The 21876-nt window shown below is 37.5% G+C and overlaps 1 protein-coding gene across 2 annotated transcripts in view; it reads right to left on the bottom strand.

Moving 5' to 3' along the window:
* Window positions 1–21876, bottom strand: part of STK38L (serine/threonine kinase 38 like) — an 85375-nt gene that overhangs the window by 19161 nt on the left and 44338 nt on the right. For both annotated transcript variants that reach the window (XM_004776407.3, XM_013047801.2), the window contains 4 exons: window positions 8741–8885; window positions 5190–5241; window positions 513–635; window positions 194–277 (listed from right to left, as the gene is read on the bottom strand). In XM_004776407.3, coding sequence (XP_004776464.1) covers window positions 194–277; window positions 513–635; window positions 5190–5241; window positions 8741–8874 — 393 coding nt within the window. In that variant the 5' untranslated portion in view covers window positions 8875–8885. The remainder of the gene's footprint in view (window positions 1–193; window positions 278–512; window positions 636–5189; window positions 5242–8740; window positions 8886–21876) is intronic.

Below are 21876 nucleotides of genomic sequence, written 5' to 3'. Positions count from 1 at the left end.
AAGCTAATACAGCTTCAGATTATAAATTTGGAAGAAATTTTAGCTATAAGAATTGAGAAACAACAAAACAGGCTATCAAAAAATTAAGAGACTCTATACAGTAAGATGTGTAGACTTCTTTTTAGAAATTCCAATATTAACATTTACTCTAACACCTAGTCAGTGGTATTCCTTTTGGTTGTGTGTCTCATACCTGCTCTTTTTCGAGCATATCAGCTTTTCTCAATATCTTCATTGCATAGATATGGCCTGTATCTTTCTTCTGGACCAGCCGCACCTAGAATGTAAAAATTGACCATGCTATCAGTGTTATGCAATCCCTACTATTGATTTAGGAACAAAAGGAAAGTTCTTTTAAAGAGATCAGGGTTGCAATCACCATTGCTTATATTTTTAGAAATTCTTAATATTAAACTATTCTGATACATTAAGCTATTAGCTATTGGAATGCATATGTTAAGCTGTCTAAAGCTATATATTTTCAACAGCAGTGCCTTTAAAAAAGAAGTAACCTCTCCAAATGCTCCTCTTCCTATAACTTTCAGAGACTCAAAGTCATCCAGGCCAAGTCTGGTCCTCTTGAGCCGTAAGAACTCTGTTTCCTTTCGGGCATGTTGTGATCGGCGTAATTTTTTCTATCAAAAAAAGACAATTTAAAAGGATGATTCTAAATTTAGATTGCTATAAAGGAAGCCTGTAGTATTAAAAGAAAAGACACGTAAAATGGGGATGAAGTATCTTAAATATTATATACTAGTGTTAGAACTTATTTACCAAAGTTGAGTATTTGTTAAGCTTGGAAAGAATAAAACAATCTAAAGAAAACATTTTTTTAATTTTCACCAATCGATAAATCTTTATTCTTGAGGCGGACTCCATTAAATATTTCATCTTAATGAAGTTCATCTTATATGTCATGTATATGCTAATTTAATTCATAAAGAAAAGTTGAACTTTAGGAAATGCTAATCGTATTCTGATCATGAATTTTACCGTCAGGCAATTTAGTTTGCTTCAATTCTCTAATTTCCAGGTTGTTCTGTCACAACTACTGAAACTTAGGACACCAAGAGAACACCAGAGCAGTGTTTCCATGGAGATTTACTTATGATAGAATATGATAGAATTTTTTCTCAGATAAATTTTAATAAATTACTTTGAGATTTGGTACACAACTTCCTAAAAATATGAGATTACAAAATAATAATTACATGAAGAATTCATTAAGATATTCAAGTCAGGAATTTCATAATATGCTTTCCAAAGATCTCCAAAAAATAACTAACGCTGATAAAAAACATTATGAAATACCCAAAGGTTACATTTGGAAGGGACATTCACTTTATTGTTCTACATGTCATTTTCCCCCTGACCAAACAAAACTCTGTTGACATTCTGTTAGTTCCCAGTAGAGGTCTCATTTATTAGGAATTAAACAAAAATAAAAGTTAAGCACCTGTTCACGGTCAACTGAACCCCACCAGGCTTTCAAGAGTTCCATTCTGAGGGCAAGTCAAGTTGAAGTGACCATTTTAGCTCAGAAACACTGCTTTGTACAAGGTATAACCACTGAATGGTGTCTTACTATTCCTGTATATATCTATTTTCAAAAAGGTATGGCAAACTATCAATTAACTGGAAATGGGTAAATGTGCATCACCAGTGCAATGGAATTCTGATACTTCCAACAAAATTAATCTAAGAAGATGTGATCAAGAAATTATATCCTCAATTTAAACATCTTTAAACAGCTGAATGAAGTTACGCACACAGGCACATCAATGGTGGAAACAGTGAAGACTATTTTCTGGTTCAAAAATGCCCACTAACTTGTGGAGCATAAGGAATAACATAGAGGACATGGGGAGATGGAGAGGAGAAGTGAGTTGGGGGAAATCGGAAGGGGAGATGAACCATGAGACACTGGACTCTGAGAAACAAACTGAGGGTTTTGGAGGGGACAGGGGTGGGGGGTTGGGTGAGCCTGGTGGTGGGTACTAAGGAGGGCACATATTACATGGAGCACCGGGTGTGGTACATAAACAACGAATCTTGGAACACTGAAAAAATAAAGTAAAAATATTTTTAAAAGCCCACTTAATAGTTTTTTTGTTGTTGTTTTTTGTTTTTTGTGTTTTACAAATAACTGAATTACTATAGTAAAAAAAAGAGCCCCAAAGAGCAGCTTATTTTAAGACTAATTAAAAAGGCCACATGGTGGCACTATAGTATCATATTTTTCAAGCAGCAAAGAGGTTGGGGGGTGGTTATTACATAAATGAATAAATGTAAGAATTCTGAAACTCTTTCTGGGTTTCTGATTTGTGGAATATAAAATGGGAGTTGGGTGACAGTTGACAACCAATGACAGTTGGGTGTCATTTCAGAAACTTGTTTAATCTGAATGGAAAAGATGATCTCATTGCATCCATAATCATGCTCAAAATCAACAGGAGAGAAGCCACTAAAGAAAATAATGCTCACTAATATTTAATAGCTTGTGTAATGCAGCAAGTAAACAATGTTTATGCAGTCTGGGGCACAGCTATTTAATGGCAAAAAGGGAGAATCACAAGTATAGGGATCACATAATTCTATAAAAATGGGACCACACTATAACATTGTCACATTATTTTTTTAAAAATACACATTTTTTTTTTTTTAAAGATTTTATTTATTAATTTGACAGAGAGAAATCACAAGTAGACAGAGAGGCAGCCAGAGAGAGAGAGAGAGGGAAGCAGGCTCTCTGCCAAGCAGAGAGCCCGATGCGGGACTCGATCCCAGGACTCTGAGACACATTTTTTAAAGATTTATCTATTTTTATTTTAGAGAAAGAGGGGGTGTAGCAGTGGGAGAGGCAAGGAGAGAGGAGAAGCAGACTCCCCACTGAGTGGAGCCCAAGGCCCCAAAACCCTGAGATCATGACCTGAGCCAAGACCAAGAGTCCAGCGCCCCCCCCCCGGCATGATATTAGTCTTAAAATCAGTGTTGCAGTTCAGAGGGAGGTGAAACAAGCTAGCATTAAAAATATATATTGATGAAGCACCTGGGTGGCACAGTCGGTTAAGCATAGGACTCTCGGTTTCCATTCAGGTCGTGAGATGGAACCCTGTGTAGGGCTCTGGGCTCAGCTTGGAGACTCTCTCTCTTTTCCCTCTGTCCCTCCTGCACATGCACTCTCTCTCTCTTTCTCAAATAAATTGAAGTAAATCTTAAAAAATATATTGATGACATGATGAGCACTGAGTATATAGAATTGTTAAATCACTATATTGTACACCTGCAACTAATCTAACACTGTATGCTAGGAATTATACTATACTAGGAATTAAAGACTATACTAGGAATTAAAGAATAAACTCAAAAAATATATTGATAAAAAAAGCATATTGATGTATCTGCTCATGACTTGTATAGATTAAGTAGCCTTGAAAAACAAATTAACATTTTTGTGGTAATCATATTCTCTTTTGCCAACGAGAAAAATCTGTGGGCAGGCTTAACATTTCATGGCTCCCTTTTGCAGTTTAAATTTGTTTATTTTGTTTTCCCATTAGAATGTATAATATTCCATGTCTGATGGGATTTTCTTAAGTGAGATGAAACCAGACATGCATTGTTTTCTTCCTTTCTCCATTCCTTTTTAAATGGGTAATCCTCAGATTCTCAATCTGTGGGATGCTGAGTTTTTGTACAAGACAGTGTACACAGAAGTTCTGAGATAGGAAAGAGTTCTGCTGGCAATTTCATCTCCATATATATCCTCTACATGACCACAGTACATGGTTTAATTTTCACAAGTAACTTTCACAAATTATTTTACAAAGATTTTTTATTATGAATGAATTAAGGATAAATACTAGCTTTCAATTTAAAACTAGATTTTAATAAAACAATTTTATTTTTAAAAAATCCACCGCAGGGCATCTGGGTGGCTAAGTCAGTTAAGTGTCTGCCTTCAGCTCACTTCATGGTCTCAGGGTCCCAGACTGGGCTCCCTTATCAGAGGGGAGCCTGCTTCTTCTTCTCCCTCTGCCCCTCCGCCAACTCGTTTTTTTTTCTCTCTCTCTCTCAAATAAAAAAATAAAATCTTTAAAGAGAAAAACCCACCCCATATAATGATAGTTACAACATATTTGATATCAAGGTTAAGAGAGGATGTCTATTTTATAGAATTCGCCATGATCTAAGACCTAGCATGGGGCCTAATAATAAGCACTTGTGGAATTAAAATTAAAAAAAAAATTTAGAAGTTTTATAGTTATTATGAGCCACTAACTGTTTTTAGGTATAAATCATATCACATTTTTTCCAAGTTGATTAGAAGAATTAAAGAAAATAGCTCTAAATGTATTTTCTCCTTCCTGCTGCAGAACAGAGATTGCAAACTGAAAGCTACTAATTGTATTCAACCTACAGATGTATTTGATTTTACCTACAAGTTGCTCCTAAAACACTTGAATTATTCACCAGTATTTTAAAAAAGCAAATAATGTCACATAAAAGTCCAGATTTCCAGCCTCTCTTGAAAAACGGGAACTTGGCCACACAGGGCCAAAAAGGCAGTCAGTCCTCTTTTGATGGACATCAGTTCTCTAACTGATGCCAGTCATCAGGTGACATGTAGAACAGGGCTGGTGCTCTTGTCTCTTTTCAGTAAAGTGAAAAGGGGTATGTCTTTATCAAAAGATAAACTGTGAGGATCCGATATTTTAGAAAAAGAAAAAAAAATAGAGCCTATTTCTTTGTGGAAATCAAAAAACATTCTTGGGAGTTGAACGTGCAAACAAAGTGTGTTGGATCAAAAGAATATATAACCTAAGATATCATGAAAATAATCCAGCCAGCTTCCCTCATTCATGTTATCTGCTTGACCCCTCTTTTGAGAATTCAAATTAAGATCTTATGCTTAAGATTCATTTATATATATAATGTTTCTCCATATATGCAAATACAATGATGTGTAATATGCATTAATACAATTATAATATTGTTAATAATAAGGAAGTTATTAACGCTAATGAATAAATGAGAAAAGGTGTGTGCTTTGCTTTATTTTTTCTTTATTGACTGCAATACAGATCTAAATCACTACCTTTCTCCTTAAAGTTTAAAGAATATAATTAAATGACTTTTAAGTACACAGTATCATTCACTACAGTCACAGTAATTACAGCTAACATTACCTCTTCATCTGCTAATCCTTCCTCTTCCATGGCCACTTCTAATTTCTTCTGCCTTTTCAAAGAAAAAATAATTTAAATTTTAAATGCATTCCTAACTATTCCCATTTAAGAAATGTTCATTTATTTATTCGAGTTTATCACTTCAGTTTGCTATGCTAAAAAAAGATATCTCAAGTTGAATCAAAATAATCATTAAGAATACTTTTCTTTCTCAAAATATAAATCCAACCCAGATTTCACTTTCTCATATTGGCCAAAAGAAAAATTTGCTTCTAATGCTGCTTAAATCAATGATTAACAAAGGTGACTAATATTCTAGTAAGGAAAATCTGTTCTCTAATATGCAAACCACCAAAATCATTAACATTTATCAGTGTTTACATTAGAAGTATATAAAAGTAACTATAGTGACTAAAAGTACAAATATGTTAGGTGGATATCCCTTTTTGAACCCTGATTCTAATACTTATTAGCAAAATGAGCTTGTGGAAGGTCTTCATTTAAAGTCTAAGCTTGATTTCATAATCAGTCAAGAAAAAATGTTCAATGCAATTGAGTGTATTTTATTCTAATTCTTTGCAAACTGTACATTAAAAAACCCCCACTAACCACCAGAGCGTTTGCTTTTCTAGGTACAGCCAAGTCCAGCTATTCCTCGTTTTTAGATGGTATCACCGAAGTTGGTCGAGCTAAGCACTGTGGGGAGATGGGGAGGAGAAGGGAAAGGGCCAGCGGATGAAGGAACCCGGAACTACAGAGATGGTTGTGACACTAATTTTGCAACTCATTTCCAACTGAATATTCATCATTTTACTTCTATCATATTGGTTTTGCCTAAAGATAAACCGAAGAGAGCTCTTTCTGATTAGTTCTGTAGTATGTTAGAGTAAGACTAACTTTCCAGGATTTACCTCCATGGGAATTCAAGGGTTGAGGACTGAAATCATCATATACATTTTTTTAGCATTTGTCATTTACAATATGTCTAACGGTAAGCTCTTTCCTAACCCCTTATTCTTACAGAAAATTCATAAAAATATCTAATGGCCATTCATTAATCAGTACCCCAAAGGCAATGATACCTAATGGCATGTTCTCTGGCTACTTCCCCAACATTTGTAATAGACACCTTGGTGCGTTATCACACTGATTTTTATCTTTCATTTACACACTATTCTCTGAAGCCTAACCCTCAGCATGGAGTAAGCTCTGTGCCCGCCGTCATCCTCCTCTGGGCCCCACAGAGCCACTTGCTGAACGATTCTGAGTTTTCTCCTCGGCAGACAGAATGCACAGTGGAGGAGGACCTCTAATCTGGGAGGGCCCATTTGCATACAGGCAACTTGATTCTCCCCAATCTCCACTGCCCCCTTTCCTCACTGCTTGCCAAGACTAACACTTCAGGGAATCATCCCTTACTCTGGAGAGAGAGGCAGTAACCTTTGTCTGTTTCTACCATATCTAAACAAGAAGACCTGTGGCTTCTCTGGTACCTGAAAAGAAAATAGTCTTCCTCCTAAATGTCCTGATACTTTGTTCTGATTGGTACTTTATTTGGGCTATGTATTTACTCAATGAGTTAAGCCTTAAAAATTCATCACATGTAGTCCTAAAGTATAAGCTTTTAGAAAATATGAGCTGTTTAATATGACTTCCATGGCACCAAGCTGAGACTGCTTCCCCCCTCCCTTCTTGAAATAACAGCAAATACTTTCAGTCGTACTTCCCTTTGTTTGAAAAGAGGGCAAAACTGAATTACTGAAAGATTTCATCAAGAAAAGACAATGAGCCTTCAAAATTCCGATGCCTAACTTCAGTGTCTGTCTCCTGAAACAGCGGTCTTTCTCTCCCTGATTCTCTTCTACTTTGTTCACTCTCCCTTGGTGACTGGATGAATTCCAGAGACTTTCATTATATTTACAATTAGTATAATTACTCATATGTTTGGATTCATTTCTAACTGATTGTGTGGTTTCTATTTGTGTCAACTTTTGGCGTTTTACTTTTTCTTTTTCCCTTGCCTTATTTTGAAGCAGGATTTTTTCCTCATTCCATTGTTTCCCTTCCACTAGTTTGGAAGTTATAAACTCTATTAGTCTGAAATGAATCAATCTTTACCTCTCTGTATGTTGTGCCTCTACTGTGGTGACACAAAGATCTCTAGGAACACTTTAATGATACTTACTGCCCTCCTGACTGATAGTCCACTGCGGGAAAATATCTTAATTCTATTTTTAAAAATGTATAAGACATTATCATTATTGCTACTGTTTTTACACTACTTGTGTTGAGATTTATCCCCACACTTATATTTAGATCTGTTTGTGATCACTTTCTTTCAGCCTAAATTGAATCTTCTGGAAGTTTTGCTGACGGTGAATTTAGTTTAACCTGCTTCCTCTTTCCTCTCTTCCTTCAGGAACTTAAGTTAAAGATGTTAGCGCTCCTTGCTATTCTCCGTATCTCTCAACTCTCCTTCCTCTCTTTCTGCCTGTGTGTCTCTAGGTTAACTTCTGAATAATGACTTAAGTTTTATTTTCTAGTTCAATTCTCTGCTCAGCTTGGCTGATCGGTAGTTAGACCTGTCCAACATTTCAGACCTAGGCAGGCACCACTTTTGTCGATCTTTCTTGCTCCTCATTTCTATTCTATTGTTGTCGCGATCCTTAATTCAAGCCCTTTCTAAGTGCCTGCACTACACATCACTAGCCTTTCCTGTTTCTTATCTCTCCACACACAATCCAGTCTATACATGACAACTAAAGCACTTTTCTGGAGAAACACCGTGATCACAGATTCTGTTCAAAATCTTCAGGCCTCTTTACTCCCGTGAGAACAGCTACATTAGCGAAGCATCTTAGGCTCACAAGGAAAGCTGAAATCCAGCTCGAGCTAGACCGGTTCTTGCTTGACTCAGCACCAAAGGCCATTTCCTCGGTCGGCATCGGCATTGTCCTTCTTCTGCTCTTTCGTCCCCCTCTTCTCCCATTAATGCATGTGTGATTAATCCTCTTCCCTGAGAGCCGCGGTAAATGCCACCACTTATGACGCCCTCCCGGTTACTTTAGTCCAAAGCGACCTCTCCCTTCTTTGCCCTTCTCTTAGTGACGCTTTCCACTCTTTCATGTAATATTTATGGGCCTTTTCTCCCTCTTCAGAGTTTTCTGAAGGCAAAATAACACGTCGTTCGTTTTTATTCCTCCACCTCCGCTTATACTATGCATATTTTGGATAATTAATAACATTAATTATTCATGAAGTATGAGCATAAATCATAATTTCATGGTTAGAAATGTTTTACTGAAGCTAGTAGTTGACGTGATTTAAGTATATGGGGGCACAGGACAAGAAAAATGCTGCAAAAATAACTAGAGACACTGTCAGTACAGGAAACCTAAAAACAGCATACATGGATCACAATATTTATATTATTAGTGTTAATTATATTATTATTGTTATATTAATTATAATATTAATAAACATTTACACCCTACTTACAACTTAACGGCTTATTAAACCAAATAGAAAATTCTGACCAGCCTTTACTATACCTGGTTTCTCTCTCTTCATGCTGTAGAATTAGGTTGCTGTAAAAATTCTCCAATGTGAGCTTGGCCACGGTCACCCTCTCCCGGGTGTGGTTGCTCATAGGAAAGGTGCTTGTAGTCCCTGCCGTCATTGCCATAGTAACTGAAACTGAAACAACATATAAACACAAATTGTTCAGTAGAAAAACACTTTCTAACCCTCATAATAAACTCTGGAGATGGTTTAATTTCTGCTAAGCAAAATTCTACCCTAACAGTTATGCTATCCAAGTCTTTCACATTATAAATAACACAATACCAGTAAAGAAAGAGGAAGCAGCAGAAATTATTTTCGGGTTGGTACCACCAGAGGTGAATAAGAGTCAAGAAGCACCAGTCCACACACAACATGGACACATTTTATACAAAAAGTTGTACTCAACGAGCATTCAAAACAAGAGGTTCGATCTATTTTGTTGTTGTTTTATTGATCACTAAGTAAAATCTACAAGATTTTGTTACTACATATGCCTGCACTAAACGTAAGTCTCTGTAGAATTAATGTAGTCCAGTTAAATAGTAAGAAGTAGCTTCCACCATATAAATTCTAGGAAACATGAAGCCGTTTATCAAATCTGCACACAAACGTCAATCTGAAGCAATTCTCACATATATAGGCTTTGCAGGTAAACTACTTTTTTCTTTTTAAGATTTTATTTATTTATTTGACAGACAGAGATCACAAGTAGGCAGAGAAGCAGGCAGAGAGAGAGGAAGGGAAGCAGGCTCCCTGCCAAGCAGAGAGCCCAATGCGGGGCTCAATCCCAGGACCCTGGGACCATGACCTGAGCCGAAGGCAGAGGCTTTAACCCACTGAGCCACCCAGGCACCCCTGCAGGTAAACTACTTCTAAAAAGAAGCTCCTTTGGATGGAGGCTCTGTTGCCCTATTTCAGTCTGAATCCTATTTCATTTCAGAATGTGCTATAACAAGGTCTGGTGTACTTCTCCAGGCTGTGAGGTCCATTTCATTTCCAAATGACAGTGAAATACCCATAGGAGTCAGGCAGAAAACACAAATGAATCAAGCCAGGTAACAGCAAGGATGTTTTAGGATCTTAACTGGGCAATGTGTGCCTACCTAAAGCTCAAGTGCCAACTTCAAAAAACCATGGGCCAGCCAAATGAAGTACTGGTTTGAAGAAGATAATTTGGACAAAAAGACAAGGACTGTAGCAAAATGGCTGCTTTGTGAGGGTGGTGAGGCAGACTGAACTGTGGTGGCCGCTGCTGCTGGGCAGTGACCCTAAGAGACTTGTCTCCTACAGTCTACAGTCTACATCAGGACCAAAGAAAGACTAGAATGGTTTCATACAATAAAGAGGTTTTTGCTTGTCTAGATAGAGATCATAACAGACCTAGAGAAGATCCAGATTGCCAACAGTGAGCATCCAATATTGCACTATTAGCTGGAAAGCATAATTCCCCTAAACCTGACATCTACTCCCTAACTATGTGAAGATACAGACCCCTGAGTATGGACCTGAACTGCAGTAGACTCCAGGGTTAATGGAATGAACAAAGGTCCTTTCTTGGTCCTCAATGTCAAGCAAGTCAACTATAGGTTGAAAGTATACAATTTAACTCTGACAAATTCCCGGTTCTACTTCTCTCTTACTGGCTTTATACCTCAATGTACTGCATAAGCCTCAACATCAGTATGTCTAAACATGAATCTATTCTTTTAGACTCACAAACTTGTTCCTCTGCTGACTACTCCAAAGGTTTTTAGAACAAGAAGTTGATGTCACTCGTTTAAAATCATTCACCGGTTCTCATTGCCTATAGTAAATCCAGTTAGCTTGGCATGATAAACAAAGGCAACTCCGGGACACTGAATGGTTGTGCCTATCAGCAATTGTATGATGTCTTATTCACCGATTTCTCCTTTTTTCTCCAGAGGATTTAAGAGAGTGGCCCTTCCTAAGCATGAGCGTGTCTCCTCCTCACAACAGCCCTGCAAAGTAAGGAACTAAGGCTCAGAAAAATCCCAAGGCTAGTGTGTCGTAGAGTCAGGATCCAACTCCAGGAGCTGTCTCCAACTTGTCTGTCTTGCCTCTCTACTGCCCCACCCCCACCCCTCTTCTCCCAACATACCAACTCTTTCCTGCCTCCAAACCCTTGTATGATCTATCCCCAACCACTTCTGACCTTTAAGACCCAGGTTAGCTCAAGTCTTCCTGCGATCACCTCTCTAACATTCCCCACCAGAAGAGGCATAATATTTGGTATTCTTCCATGTGTGTTGCCTAGCACCTGTACCAGTAGGTCTCGGATACTGGTATTTAGCACTCATCCATCTCTTCCACTGAACTAGGGGCATGTCTGGGCAAGAATCTTCCCCATTCAGGGGCACCTGGGTGGCACAGTGGGTTAAAGCCTCTGCCTTCCGCTCAGGTCAGGATCCCAGGGTCTCAGCAGGGAGCCTGCTTCCTCCTTCTCTCTCTCTGCCTGCCTCTGAGCCTACTTGTAATCTCTGCCTGTCAAATAAATAAATACAATCTTTAAAAAAAAAAAAAAGACTTTTCCCCATTCATTTTTGAGTATTTACCACAACAGCATTGTGTCTGACACACAGTAGGCTTCAATGAATGAATGGGTCAACCTGACAAATGGGGGGTGGAGGGAGAATTGAAAGAATTGGCAAAAAATAAGGTTGGCTAATATGCAACTATAAGAAATTAGTGAACTTAGGAGTCAGAAATTTTGAGATCTAATCCAGGTACTGCTGCTAAGGATAGTAAGGTCTTCTTCCAATCACTAGAACACTTCGAACTCAAGAGGGGTTTTATAATATTTGCTTTGCTGGTTCACCGGCATCGTCTAAGGCCATCTGAGCTGATACGCAGCAAAGCCACAGTGACTTATACAAATGTAAGACATTATTTGAGGCACCTAATTAAATTTTTTAAATGTGCTAAATGGTTTAACATAATGCACATTATTTTTAAAAATAAAAAATAAAAACAAATGGAACTCAAGAATTATCATGGCCAAATGATTTTTGAGTACTGAGTTCTCACTCTTCTTGGAATGTTATCGAAAGTAATGCTGCCACACCATCTTTAGAAACCACAGAGTCACTGGATTCATGGTCTGTCCTTCAGGATCAGATGTAGAAAAGTCAAACAAGGACAAGCAGAACAGGCAGGGTATACAGGAGACATTCTGAGTCCCACTTAATTGGGATTTGAGGATGGAGGGAAGGCCAAGGAAGATGGACTAGAAGTTGAGGAATTCAAATAAATTCAGGAAATCCAAAGTAAATGAAATTAATCACGTGTCATATTTCAAGACTTCTCAGAATTTTTAATATGCTAACATGCATCTTAAATGCTCAAAGGGGGAGAGATATAAAATTGGCAGTAGAATTCCAAGGAGCTTCCTTATGCATGTAAGTTCATAGCTAATGCTCATCAAACACAAAGAACTTTTTTTTTTTCAACATTTGGAGGTAGGAAAACTTAGAAGCTCCAACACAGAGAAATATCTAGGGACTTCTGAGGGTTTTCTCATTTGTCCAAAAGATCTGTATCTGATAAGGAATTTTCAAATTGGTTTGCCAGTTCCTAGGAGGAAAAAAGGCCAAGACCCAACTATGGCTGTGCATGTTCCTTTCAAAAAGCAAATGGTGAAAAAAACCCAACCAACCAAAATCTTCTGTAGTGCCTCCTAAAAAAAGCACAAAGAAATCACACCTAAGTAATGCTTGCGCAAGTCAGAAAGAAAGATGTGTGATGAACTCAGGGTCTGGCCTTGGAGGACAGATTACTGGCTGTCCAGGGACCTCGTGAAGAAAGCTCTGCCCTTCAGCTTCCAGAGATCCAGAGCAATCAAATTCTGGAAGCTACGTTAGCCTAAAAGAGTTCACAAGGGACTGATATGCATGGCATAACAGCAATTTACTGATTTACACAATAAGAAATTGAGCAACAAGGAACAGAGACTTGTATCGTCTGGCAAATGTATTCCAACCTTGAAGGCAAACTAGATGTAAAACCTTAATTAGGATCAGAAGATTGCTTGGTGAGCACGGCATCAAAACAAAGAGAACCGTTATTCAGTTGTTTAATGGCATCAGACTGAGGCAGATTCTAAAAAAACAAATAAATAAGAGATGTATCATGATCTTGCCCAAGGTACTTTAAAGTAGATGGCCAGCATTAAGCTCTCCTGCTGACTGGGCTTTCCCAGAATGAAGCAAAATTGAGGGGCTAGATATGGGCAGAACTATTACTGAGCAAAACTTTGGGGGACATTTTTGTGAAACAAAAAAAAATTGCTAGGGAATTCAAAACACTTCTAAACATCAGTAATTGTGTGCATCAACAGTACACAGCAATATGACGTCGTTTTAGATAAAAATGTAAGAACCTGAGGTCTTTATAAAAGAGGAATAAACACAGGGTCAGGTTTCTCCCACCATAAGATGATGTAAAGAGTTTAACTCCAAAATCCAAAGGTGGATGTTGAGTAATGAAAAACAATTTCCAGACACTGTATCATCTAATCATGATTAAATCCTTCTACTCTACTTATACATACACAACTGCAAGTCCGTGTACTGTGTTTAAAAAACAAATCAGAGCAAAACCTATTCATCTTTGTATTTGTCTTTGTAATGAAAGTATTACAACACCAGATGAAGTGCTGAGCACACAGTAGGCATTCAGTAAATGATGGTAACAGAACTCAAATTTAATAGAGTTGAAATTACATGTCTCATACATAATAGTTTTCTTTGGATTAAAAACTACAGAATCATTTAGTGTTGGGTTAACTTCAGAAAAAAAAATCCTCCTTGAGAGACAATTGCAGAAAAAGCCAAAATCCTACCCTTAGTCTTGATTAAATAATGCCATTTAGAAATTAGCTTTAAAAACAAGAAAAAATAATTTCCTTCTAACTAGATATAAATTGGCTTTAAAATTTTCAAATTGAACAAAACCAACAACAGAAGTGAACAAATTATTACAAAGAATGACCTAGATGACTGGCACTTATTATATTGCAAATTTATTCCTCTAATGGATTTAACACTGTCCTTTGTCTTTTACTGAAGCCCTTTCTTTAGTCAGAAAAAGAACAGGATACAATTTGCAAGTCTAGAATTCCTGGACTGATAAAAACAACACTAGGTGCCCTTGAATTTCCTGTTCACGTGTTTTCGCCAGACTCCCCTATTCATTAATGTAGACAGTACCAATAGTTAAGTCCAACATTCTTTCATTTATTAAGCCTGGGGAAAGGAGATAACAAATCTGGAACTTAAGTTACCTATAAATAGATGTGTCTCCAACCATTTACCATCAAATTTCTAAAGTAGGAAAACAAAACTGTTTTACCTGACTGGCCAAACACACTACTTAACTGGGGAATTCACCTTAGTTTCCACTACTACGTATCAGAGGAATGAGTATCCTTAATGTTACTGTATTGCCTTGGAGTATAAAAACTTTTCTAAATGCATTTAGTCACAACCATAACGCCCCAAGCTACAACGGGTCTTCAGATTGGATACTGTATATGCTGGGTCCCTAAGGATAGAGCAGCCACAGTTTCTTTCCCCTGGGCAGTACATTCAGAAGAGCAAGAAATTCAGTCAGGTGAAGGCTCAAGTTCCAGCACTCACTCTTCGTGGTTGTATTTTTCCAGTTCATATATACTGCAGATTTATACCATGTGCCAGCACTGCACACATTACTGAGAATACTAAGAAGGATAAAATATAGTCTCCGCCTTAGGGAGTTCACCATCTTATGGGCATGCAAAGAAGGGAGAAATTAGCTCTCCAAGGGTTTAAGAGTAGTCAAAGGTTTTACAGAAGAGGAAATACTTGAACTGAATATTGGGGTGGGTGGGGAGGACTAAGGGTTCACAACTCAGATGGACAGGTCAGAGGAGGAAGAGGTGTAAGGGTGTGAAACAGACTGACATCAGAAGTGTAGACATGGCTTGAGTATATTCAGTGAAACAGCAGAAGATGAAGGTGGAAGCGCGGGTAGGAGTCATGATAAAATACCTTTCTGTCATGTTAAAATATACTTAGCACAAATGGGAGCCATTCAGGGCTTTTAACTAAGTAAAAAGTACTGGCCAACAAATAACATTTCCTGAGGGCTTATTACTCAAGTATCAAGAACTCTGCTAAAAATGGTATATGTTTTAATGCAGCCAATCCTCCTGTCACCAACAAGACCATAAGACCTGAACCTTACCACCCATCTGCATGTACCTACCTACCTTTGTCCCACATTTTCCTTAAGTTCTTCTTTCCAGGTTATCTTTCAACTCGGGCAAAGACCTAATGGGCACAGCATCCCATGACAGAAACCAACACTACCCCTCAAGCTGTAACAGCTGCCATGGGGAAGAGCTCCAGAGGCCCAGACCACCCAGACCAGTTTGAACTTACCCACTGACTCACACCTGCACAGATGGACTCAGGGGTGACTCCCCAGTGACCTCTACCTCATTATCATGCTAAATTCTCCACCCAAGGAAGAGCACAAGCCTCATTAACACAATGTACAATGTATGTCTAGGCATGTTTCCTTGAGGCACATGTATGACCATATGGCTGCCTCTACATACAATGACAAGGATCCCCTTTCTAAATACTCATCCTAACCCTAAATAAAAGGAACCCGTTCATTCCTGCTTGGGGAATCACAGCTTTGGAAGTTATTCTCTGTGACCTCCTTATGAGGTGCAAATAAAATTGACTTTGTATGACAACTCCACCTGATGTAGTTTCTATGTATAAGTCACCAAGGAGCTAACTCATGTTGTTCGATTACATGTTAGTTCAGTTACATAACTCATGTTATATTTGGTTATACCTCTCAAATCCTATCTGTTTGGCACTTCAGATAGAGTATGCTAGTACAGGGAGGATGACAAAAAAAAAAAAAAAAAAAAGGCTGGGAGTAGATTAGATTGAAGGGATATAAATCAGGTTAGGGGGATGCAATAATACATAGTCATGGATTACAAACTTGTGGCCTGCAGTCGTATCAGGCTTAGCTTGTACTGTGACTTAGAAATTAGAAGACTTTGGGGCACCTGGGTGGCTCAGTGGGTTAAGTCCCTGCCTTCAGCTCAGATCATGATCTCCAGGTCCTGGGATTGAGCCCCACATCGGGCTCTCTGCTCATTGGAGAGCGTGTTACCCACCCACCCCCCACCCCTGTCTTCTGCTCTGCCTAATTGTGATCTCTCTCTCTCTCTCTGTCAAATAAGTAAATAAAATCTTTTAAAAAAGAAAAAGAAAAACTAGAAGACTTTACATAAGAATTCAGATTTTTGGTCCTCTTGAAAAATCAGCTCAGTCAGATATGAGGCCACATTACTGCCTGTAACAGAGAGGCAGCTGCCCCCTTGCAAAACAGGACATCCTGCACAAGGCCACCAACTTTCTACTCCTTTTTGCCCAGCATCCTCCACACATTTTATTACCTGACTACTTCTGGTAAGCAGCTGAAATCACAGTCTTTGGTTTAATATGAAAGAATGAGGACCTAATTTAAGATAGTAGCAAAAAAGATTAAAAGAGGGGCTCATATATTCAGAGGGAAAGATGAAATCTATAATTACCTCTGGGTTTCAGATTGGGTGAGTGGGAAAATGGTGATAGCACTAATAAGAATAGGAATTATAAGAGCTAACGTGGTAGGAAAGAAAATAAGTTTAAGTCTGATTCTGTTTGAACTATGTCACCAGACTCAGTTTAAAATTTAGGCTTTAAAATGTGAACTCTAAAGATTTACATTTAGAAATGGAAATGTTGGGGCACCTGGGTGGCTCAGTGGGTTAAGGCCTCTGGCTTGGGCTTATTAGGTCATGATCCCAGTGTCCTGGGATCGAGCCCCGCATCAGGCTCTCTGCTCACCCAGAGGCCTGCTTCCTTTCCTCTCTCTCTGCCTGCCTCTCTATCTACTTGTGATCTCTGTCTGTCAAATAATAAATACACAAAATCTTAAAAAGACAAAAAAAGAAATGGAAATGTTCCTGAAATTAGCAAAGAGAAAGGGATGAAGAACAACATTCATAAAATACCTAAGAATACCTTGATCAAGAAAAAAAAAAAGTTAGCCTTTTTATGAGGAAATCTAATCATTGTGGAAGGAAGGGAAGAATTACCAATTAATGGGTTGGAACAACTGGTTATCTATGTAAGCAAGCCAGATTCATTCCACTCCAACGGGCAAAATAAATTCAAATCGTTCAAAAGTGTGATCATAAAAACTAAAGAGGAAAGAAAAAGGAAAGAAAAGAGGAAGTAAAGTAAAAAGAAAAGTTTAACTTCAAAAAAATTACAAGGAATATTGATGAGTAATTATCTGATCTTTGAATTGGCAGAACTGTATTTTTAAAATCACAATAAAAATAATGCTACAGGGCACCTGGGTGGCTCAGTGGGTTAAGCCTCTGCCTTTGGCTCAGGTCATGATCTCAGGGTCCTGAGAGCAGGGTCCTGCTCCACAGAGAGCCTGCTTCCCCCCTCTCTCTGCCTGCCTCTCTGCCTGCTTGTGACTTCTCCTTCTGTGTGTCAAATAAATAAAATCTTTTTAAAAAATTAATGCTACATATTATTACATAAAAATTTGGAATCTACATATATAGATGTCAAAGAAGAGTAAAAGACAGCATTCGGGGAAAAAACTGCAAAATAACAGCATGTATTTAAAGTATATATTGAGGGGCACCTGGGTGGTTCAGTCATTAAGCATCTGCCTTGGGCTCAGGTCTTGATTCCAGGGTTCTGGGATCAAGCCCCGCATCAGGCTCCTGGCTGGGCAGGAAGCTTGCTTCTCCCTCCCCAACTCCCCCTGCTTGTGTTCCCTCTCTGTCAAATAAATAAATAAAATCTTCAAAAAAAAAAGTATATATTGAAGTATAAATATTTTATACTTATATAATATATTAATATATATTAATATATCATATATTAATATATACTTATATATTAATATATTATAAATTAATATATTATAAATATAAATAAATTAATATATTATAAATATATTTCATATATTTCTTAAAATATATGAAAAGCTTGTAACACAGCTTTTTTTTTTTAAGATTTTATTTATTTATTTGATAGACAGAGATCACAAGTAGGCAGAGAGGGAGAGGAAGAGAAGCAGGCTTCCCTCTGAGCAGAGAGCCCAATGTGGGGCTCCATCCCAGGATCCCAGGATCATGACCTGAGCCAAAAGGCAGAGGCTTTAACCCACTGAGCCACCCAGGTGCGCCTTGTAACATGGCTTTTTAAACATTAAAATTGTAAAGGGAAAATAAGGACCCTAATAATAAAGAAATAATACTGATGGACAATATATAAATAAAAATAGCTAACATCTAAAAAATGTTCAATTTTCCCAAGTGAACCAAGGATATGGAAACTTTAAAATAATACATATGTTCCCTATGTGAAAATAGCCATAATTTAGGGGGAGACCCTCTTGGTCCAGGCTATCATGAGATGACTTTCTCATACATGTGTGTTTGTGTGTGGTTTTCTCCCAGCTTTACTGAGATGTAAATGACATATAATGTTTTGCAATGTTAACAGATACCAAGTAATAATCTGATACATAGATACAATATATGCCCACATCATGAAATGATTACCACAATAAGGTTAGTTATTTATCACATTGTATAGTTAAAATTTTTGTGTGTGTGGTAAGAATTTGTAAGATTTACTCTCTTAGCAACTTTTTAATATACAGTACAGTATCATTAACTATAGTCACCATGCTGGACAGCACATCAACAGAATTTGTAACTGAAATTTTGTACATTTTTGCCATCTCTACCCATTCCTCCTCCAACTGCTCTTACCCCTGGGTCCACGGCACCACCAATCAAACTGCTATTTTTATAAGTTCAATTTTTTTTAGATTCCACATATAAGTGAGATCATACGGTATTTGTATTTTCTGTCTGATATGTTTCACTTAGCCTAATACCCTCAAGGTCTATCTATGATGTCACAAGTGGCAGGCTGTCCTTTTTTATAAAGGCTGAATGATATTCTATTATATTGAAATACCATATTTCTTTATTCATGTCTACCCATGAGTAGACGCTTAGGTTGCTCCCATGTCTTGGCTATTGTGAATATGTTGCAATGAACACAGGGATGCAACTCTCTCTTTGGGACAATGATTTCATTTCATTTGCACAGATCTCTTGATGGAATTACTAGAACATAGAGTAGTTCTATTTTTAGTTTTGGGGGAAACCTCCATACCAATTTATATTTCAACCAACAGTGTTTGAGAGTTGCTATTTTCCCATATCCTCACCAACACTTGCTATCTCTTGATAATACCTATCCTAACAGGTGTAAAGTAATATCACATGGTGGTTTTCATTTGCATTTTTCTGGAGGTTAGTAATATTAGCCACCTTTTAATTTATGTGTTGGCCATCCGAATATCTTCTTTGGAAAAAAATGTTTATTTAAGTCTTTGTCCATTTTTAATCAGATTATTTGCTCTTCTTGTTATTGAGTTACATGAGTTCCTTATATATATATTAACCTATGTCCTGAGCTTTTTCTTTGCTGGGAGATTTTTGATTACTGATTTAATCTCCTTATTTATTACTGGTCTGGTCAGATTTTCTATTTCTTCAGAATTTGGTCTTGGTAGATTGTATGTTTGCAGGAATTCATCTGTTTCTTCTAAGGCTATCCAATTTGCTTGCACTATGTTGTTCACTGTAGTCTCTTAGGATCCTTTCTATTTCTATAGGATCAGCTATAATATTGTCTCTTTCATTTCTATTTTATTTGAATCCTCTTTTGTTCTTGGTTAGTCTAGTTAAAGGTTTCTTACTTTTGTTTACCTTTTCAAAAAACCAACCAAAAGTTTTGTTAAACTTTTCTATTGTTTTCCTCATATCTACTTATTTCTGCTCAGGTCATTATTAATTCCTTCCTTCAGGTAATTTTGGGCTTAGTTTATTCTTCTTTTTGTAGCTACTTGAGGAGTAAAGCTAGCATATTGGAGATCTTTCTTTTTTCCTTAATGTACGGATTTATTACTATAAACTTACTATAAACTCTTAGAATCACCTTTGCTGCATCCCATACGTTTTGGTATGTTGGGTTTCCATTTTCACTTGTTTCATATTTAAATTTTTTTTTCTTTTGATTTCTACTTTGACCCACTGGTTGTCTGGGGTGTGTTGTTTAATTTTCATGTATTTGTGAATTTTCTAGCATTCCTTCTATTACTTACTGATTTATAGTTTCACACCATTGTAGTGAGAAAGATACTTGATATAATTCCTGTCTTCTTGAATTTGTTAAGACTCGTCTTGTGGCCTGTTGGATGGCATGTTTTGTTTTAGTCTGCTAGGTCCATTTGGCCTAGTGTTATTCTTATCTGCTGTCTGCTTATTGATTCTCTGTCTGAACGATCTATCCACTATTGAGAGGGGTATTAAAGTCTCCAACAATTATTGCATAGCTATTTACTTCCCTTTAGTTCTGGTTAGTATTTGTGTTATAGATTAGGCACTCTGACATCAGGTGCATAATTATTTATGGTTGTTATATATGCTTTTTTTAAAAAAGATTTATTTATTTGACAGAGAGAGATCACAAGTAGGCAGAGAGGCAGGCAGAGAGAGAGAGGAGGAAGCAGGCTCCCTGCTGAGCAGAGAGCCCGACGCGGGACTCGATCCCAGGACCCTGAGATCATAACCCGAGCTGAAGGCAGCGGCTTAACCCACTGAGCCACCCAGGCGCCCTATGTTTTTTTTTTTTTTTTAAGATTTTATTTATTTATTTGACAGAGAGAGAGATCACAAGTAGGCAGAGAGGCAGGCAGAGAGTGAGGGGGAAGCACATTCCCTGCTGAGCAGAGAGCCCGATATGGGGCTCAATCCCAGGACCCTGAGATCATGACCTGAGCTGAAGGCAGAGGCTTTAACCCTGAGCCACCCAGGTGCTTGGTTGTTATATATTCTTAATTAACCCCTTTATCATTACATAATGACCTTCTCTGTCTCTTCTGACCATGTTTACCTTAATCTATTTTGTCTGATTTAAGTTTAGCTATCCCTTGCTTTCTTTTGATTTCCATTTGCTCGAAATAACTTTTTCCAACCCTTCACTCTTGGTCTATGTATGTCCTTAAAGCTTAAATGAGTCTCTTGTAGACAGGACACCATTGGATCTTATTTTTTAATTCATTCCGTTATTCTGTATCTTTTAATTAGAGAAGTGATAGATAAGGACTTAATACTGTCATTGTGTTGTTTTCTGTTTTGTATATCCTTTCTTCTTTGCCTCCTATTTTGCTACTTGTTTTATGAATAATGACTTTTTCTTCTTTTGGCAGTATGCTTTGACTCCTTTATGATAATCTTTTGTGTTACTACTGTAAGTTTTTTGTGGTTATCATGAGGTTTACACTGATAACATCCTATTTTTTTATTATTACGTTCAACTAGCCAACATAGAGTGTACCAGTAGTTTACATCCTGTTTTAAGCTAGAAACAACTTAACTTTAGTAGCTGGCAGACACTTCACACTTTGACTTCTCTACCCCTCATAGTTTAGTTTATTGGTGTTTTAATTTATATCACTTTGATATTGTATATTCAATAATAAGGTTTTATAGTTATGCTTATTTTTAAACTAGGGTTGTGAATTATGTGCCACCATTACAATATTTAAGAATGTGACCAGTGGGAGCACCTGGGTGGTTCAGTTGGTTAAGTGTCTGCCTTCAGCTCAGGTCATGAACCCAGGGTCCTGGGATCAAGCACTGCATCAGACTCCCTGCTCAGTGGGAAGCCAGCTTCTCCCTCTGCCTGCTGCTCTCCCTGCTTGTTCTCTCTCTCTCTGTTAAAAAACATAAATAATCTTAAAAAAAAAAAAAAAAAGAATGTGACCAGTGAGTTTTTACACATTCGTATGTTTTTATGATGTTAATTAGAATCCTTTTATTTCTACTTGAAGAACACAACTTTAATATTTCCTATAAATTAGGTCTGGGGTAATGCTTTTGTTGATTCGGAAAGTCTTTATCTCTCTTTCATTTGTAAAGGACAGCATTACGGCAAAGTATTCTTGG

This window comes from Mustela putorius, unplaced genomic scaffold, assembly GCF_011764305.1.
Source record: "Mustela putorius furo isolate JIRA1106 unplaced genomic scaffold, ASM1176430v1.1 tig00537227_pilon_pilon_pilon, whole genome shotgun sequence".
In the NCBI taxonomy this organism is placed as follows: Eukaryota; Metazoa; Chordata; class Mammalia; order Carnivora; family Mustelidae; genus Mustela; species Mustela putorius.
The sequence above is the reverse complement of the archived record's forward strand: the minus strand, read 5'-3'. Positions and strand labels throughout refer to the sequence as shown.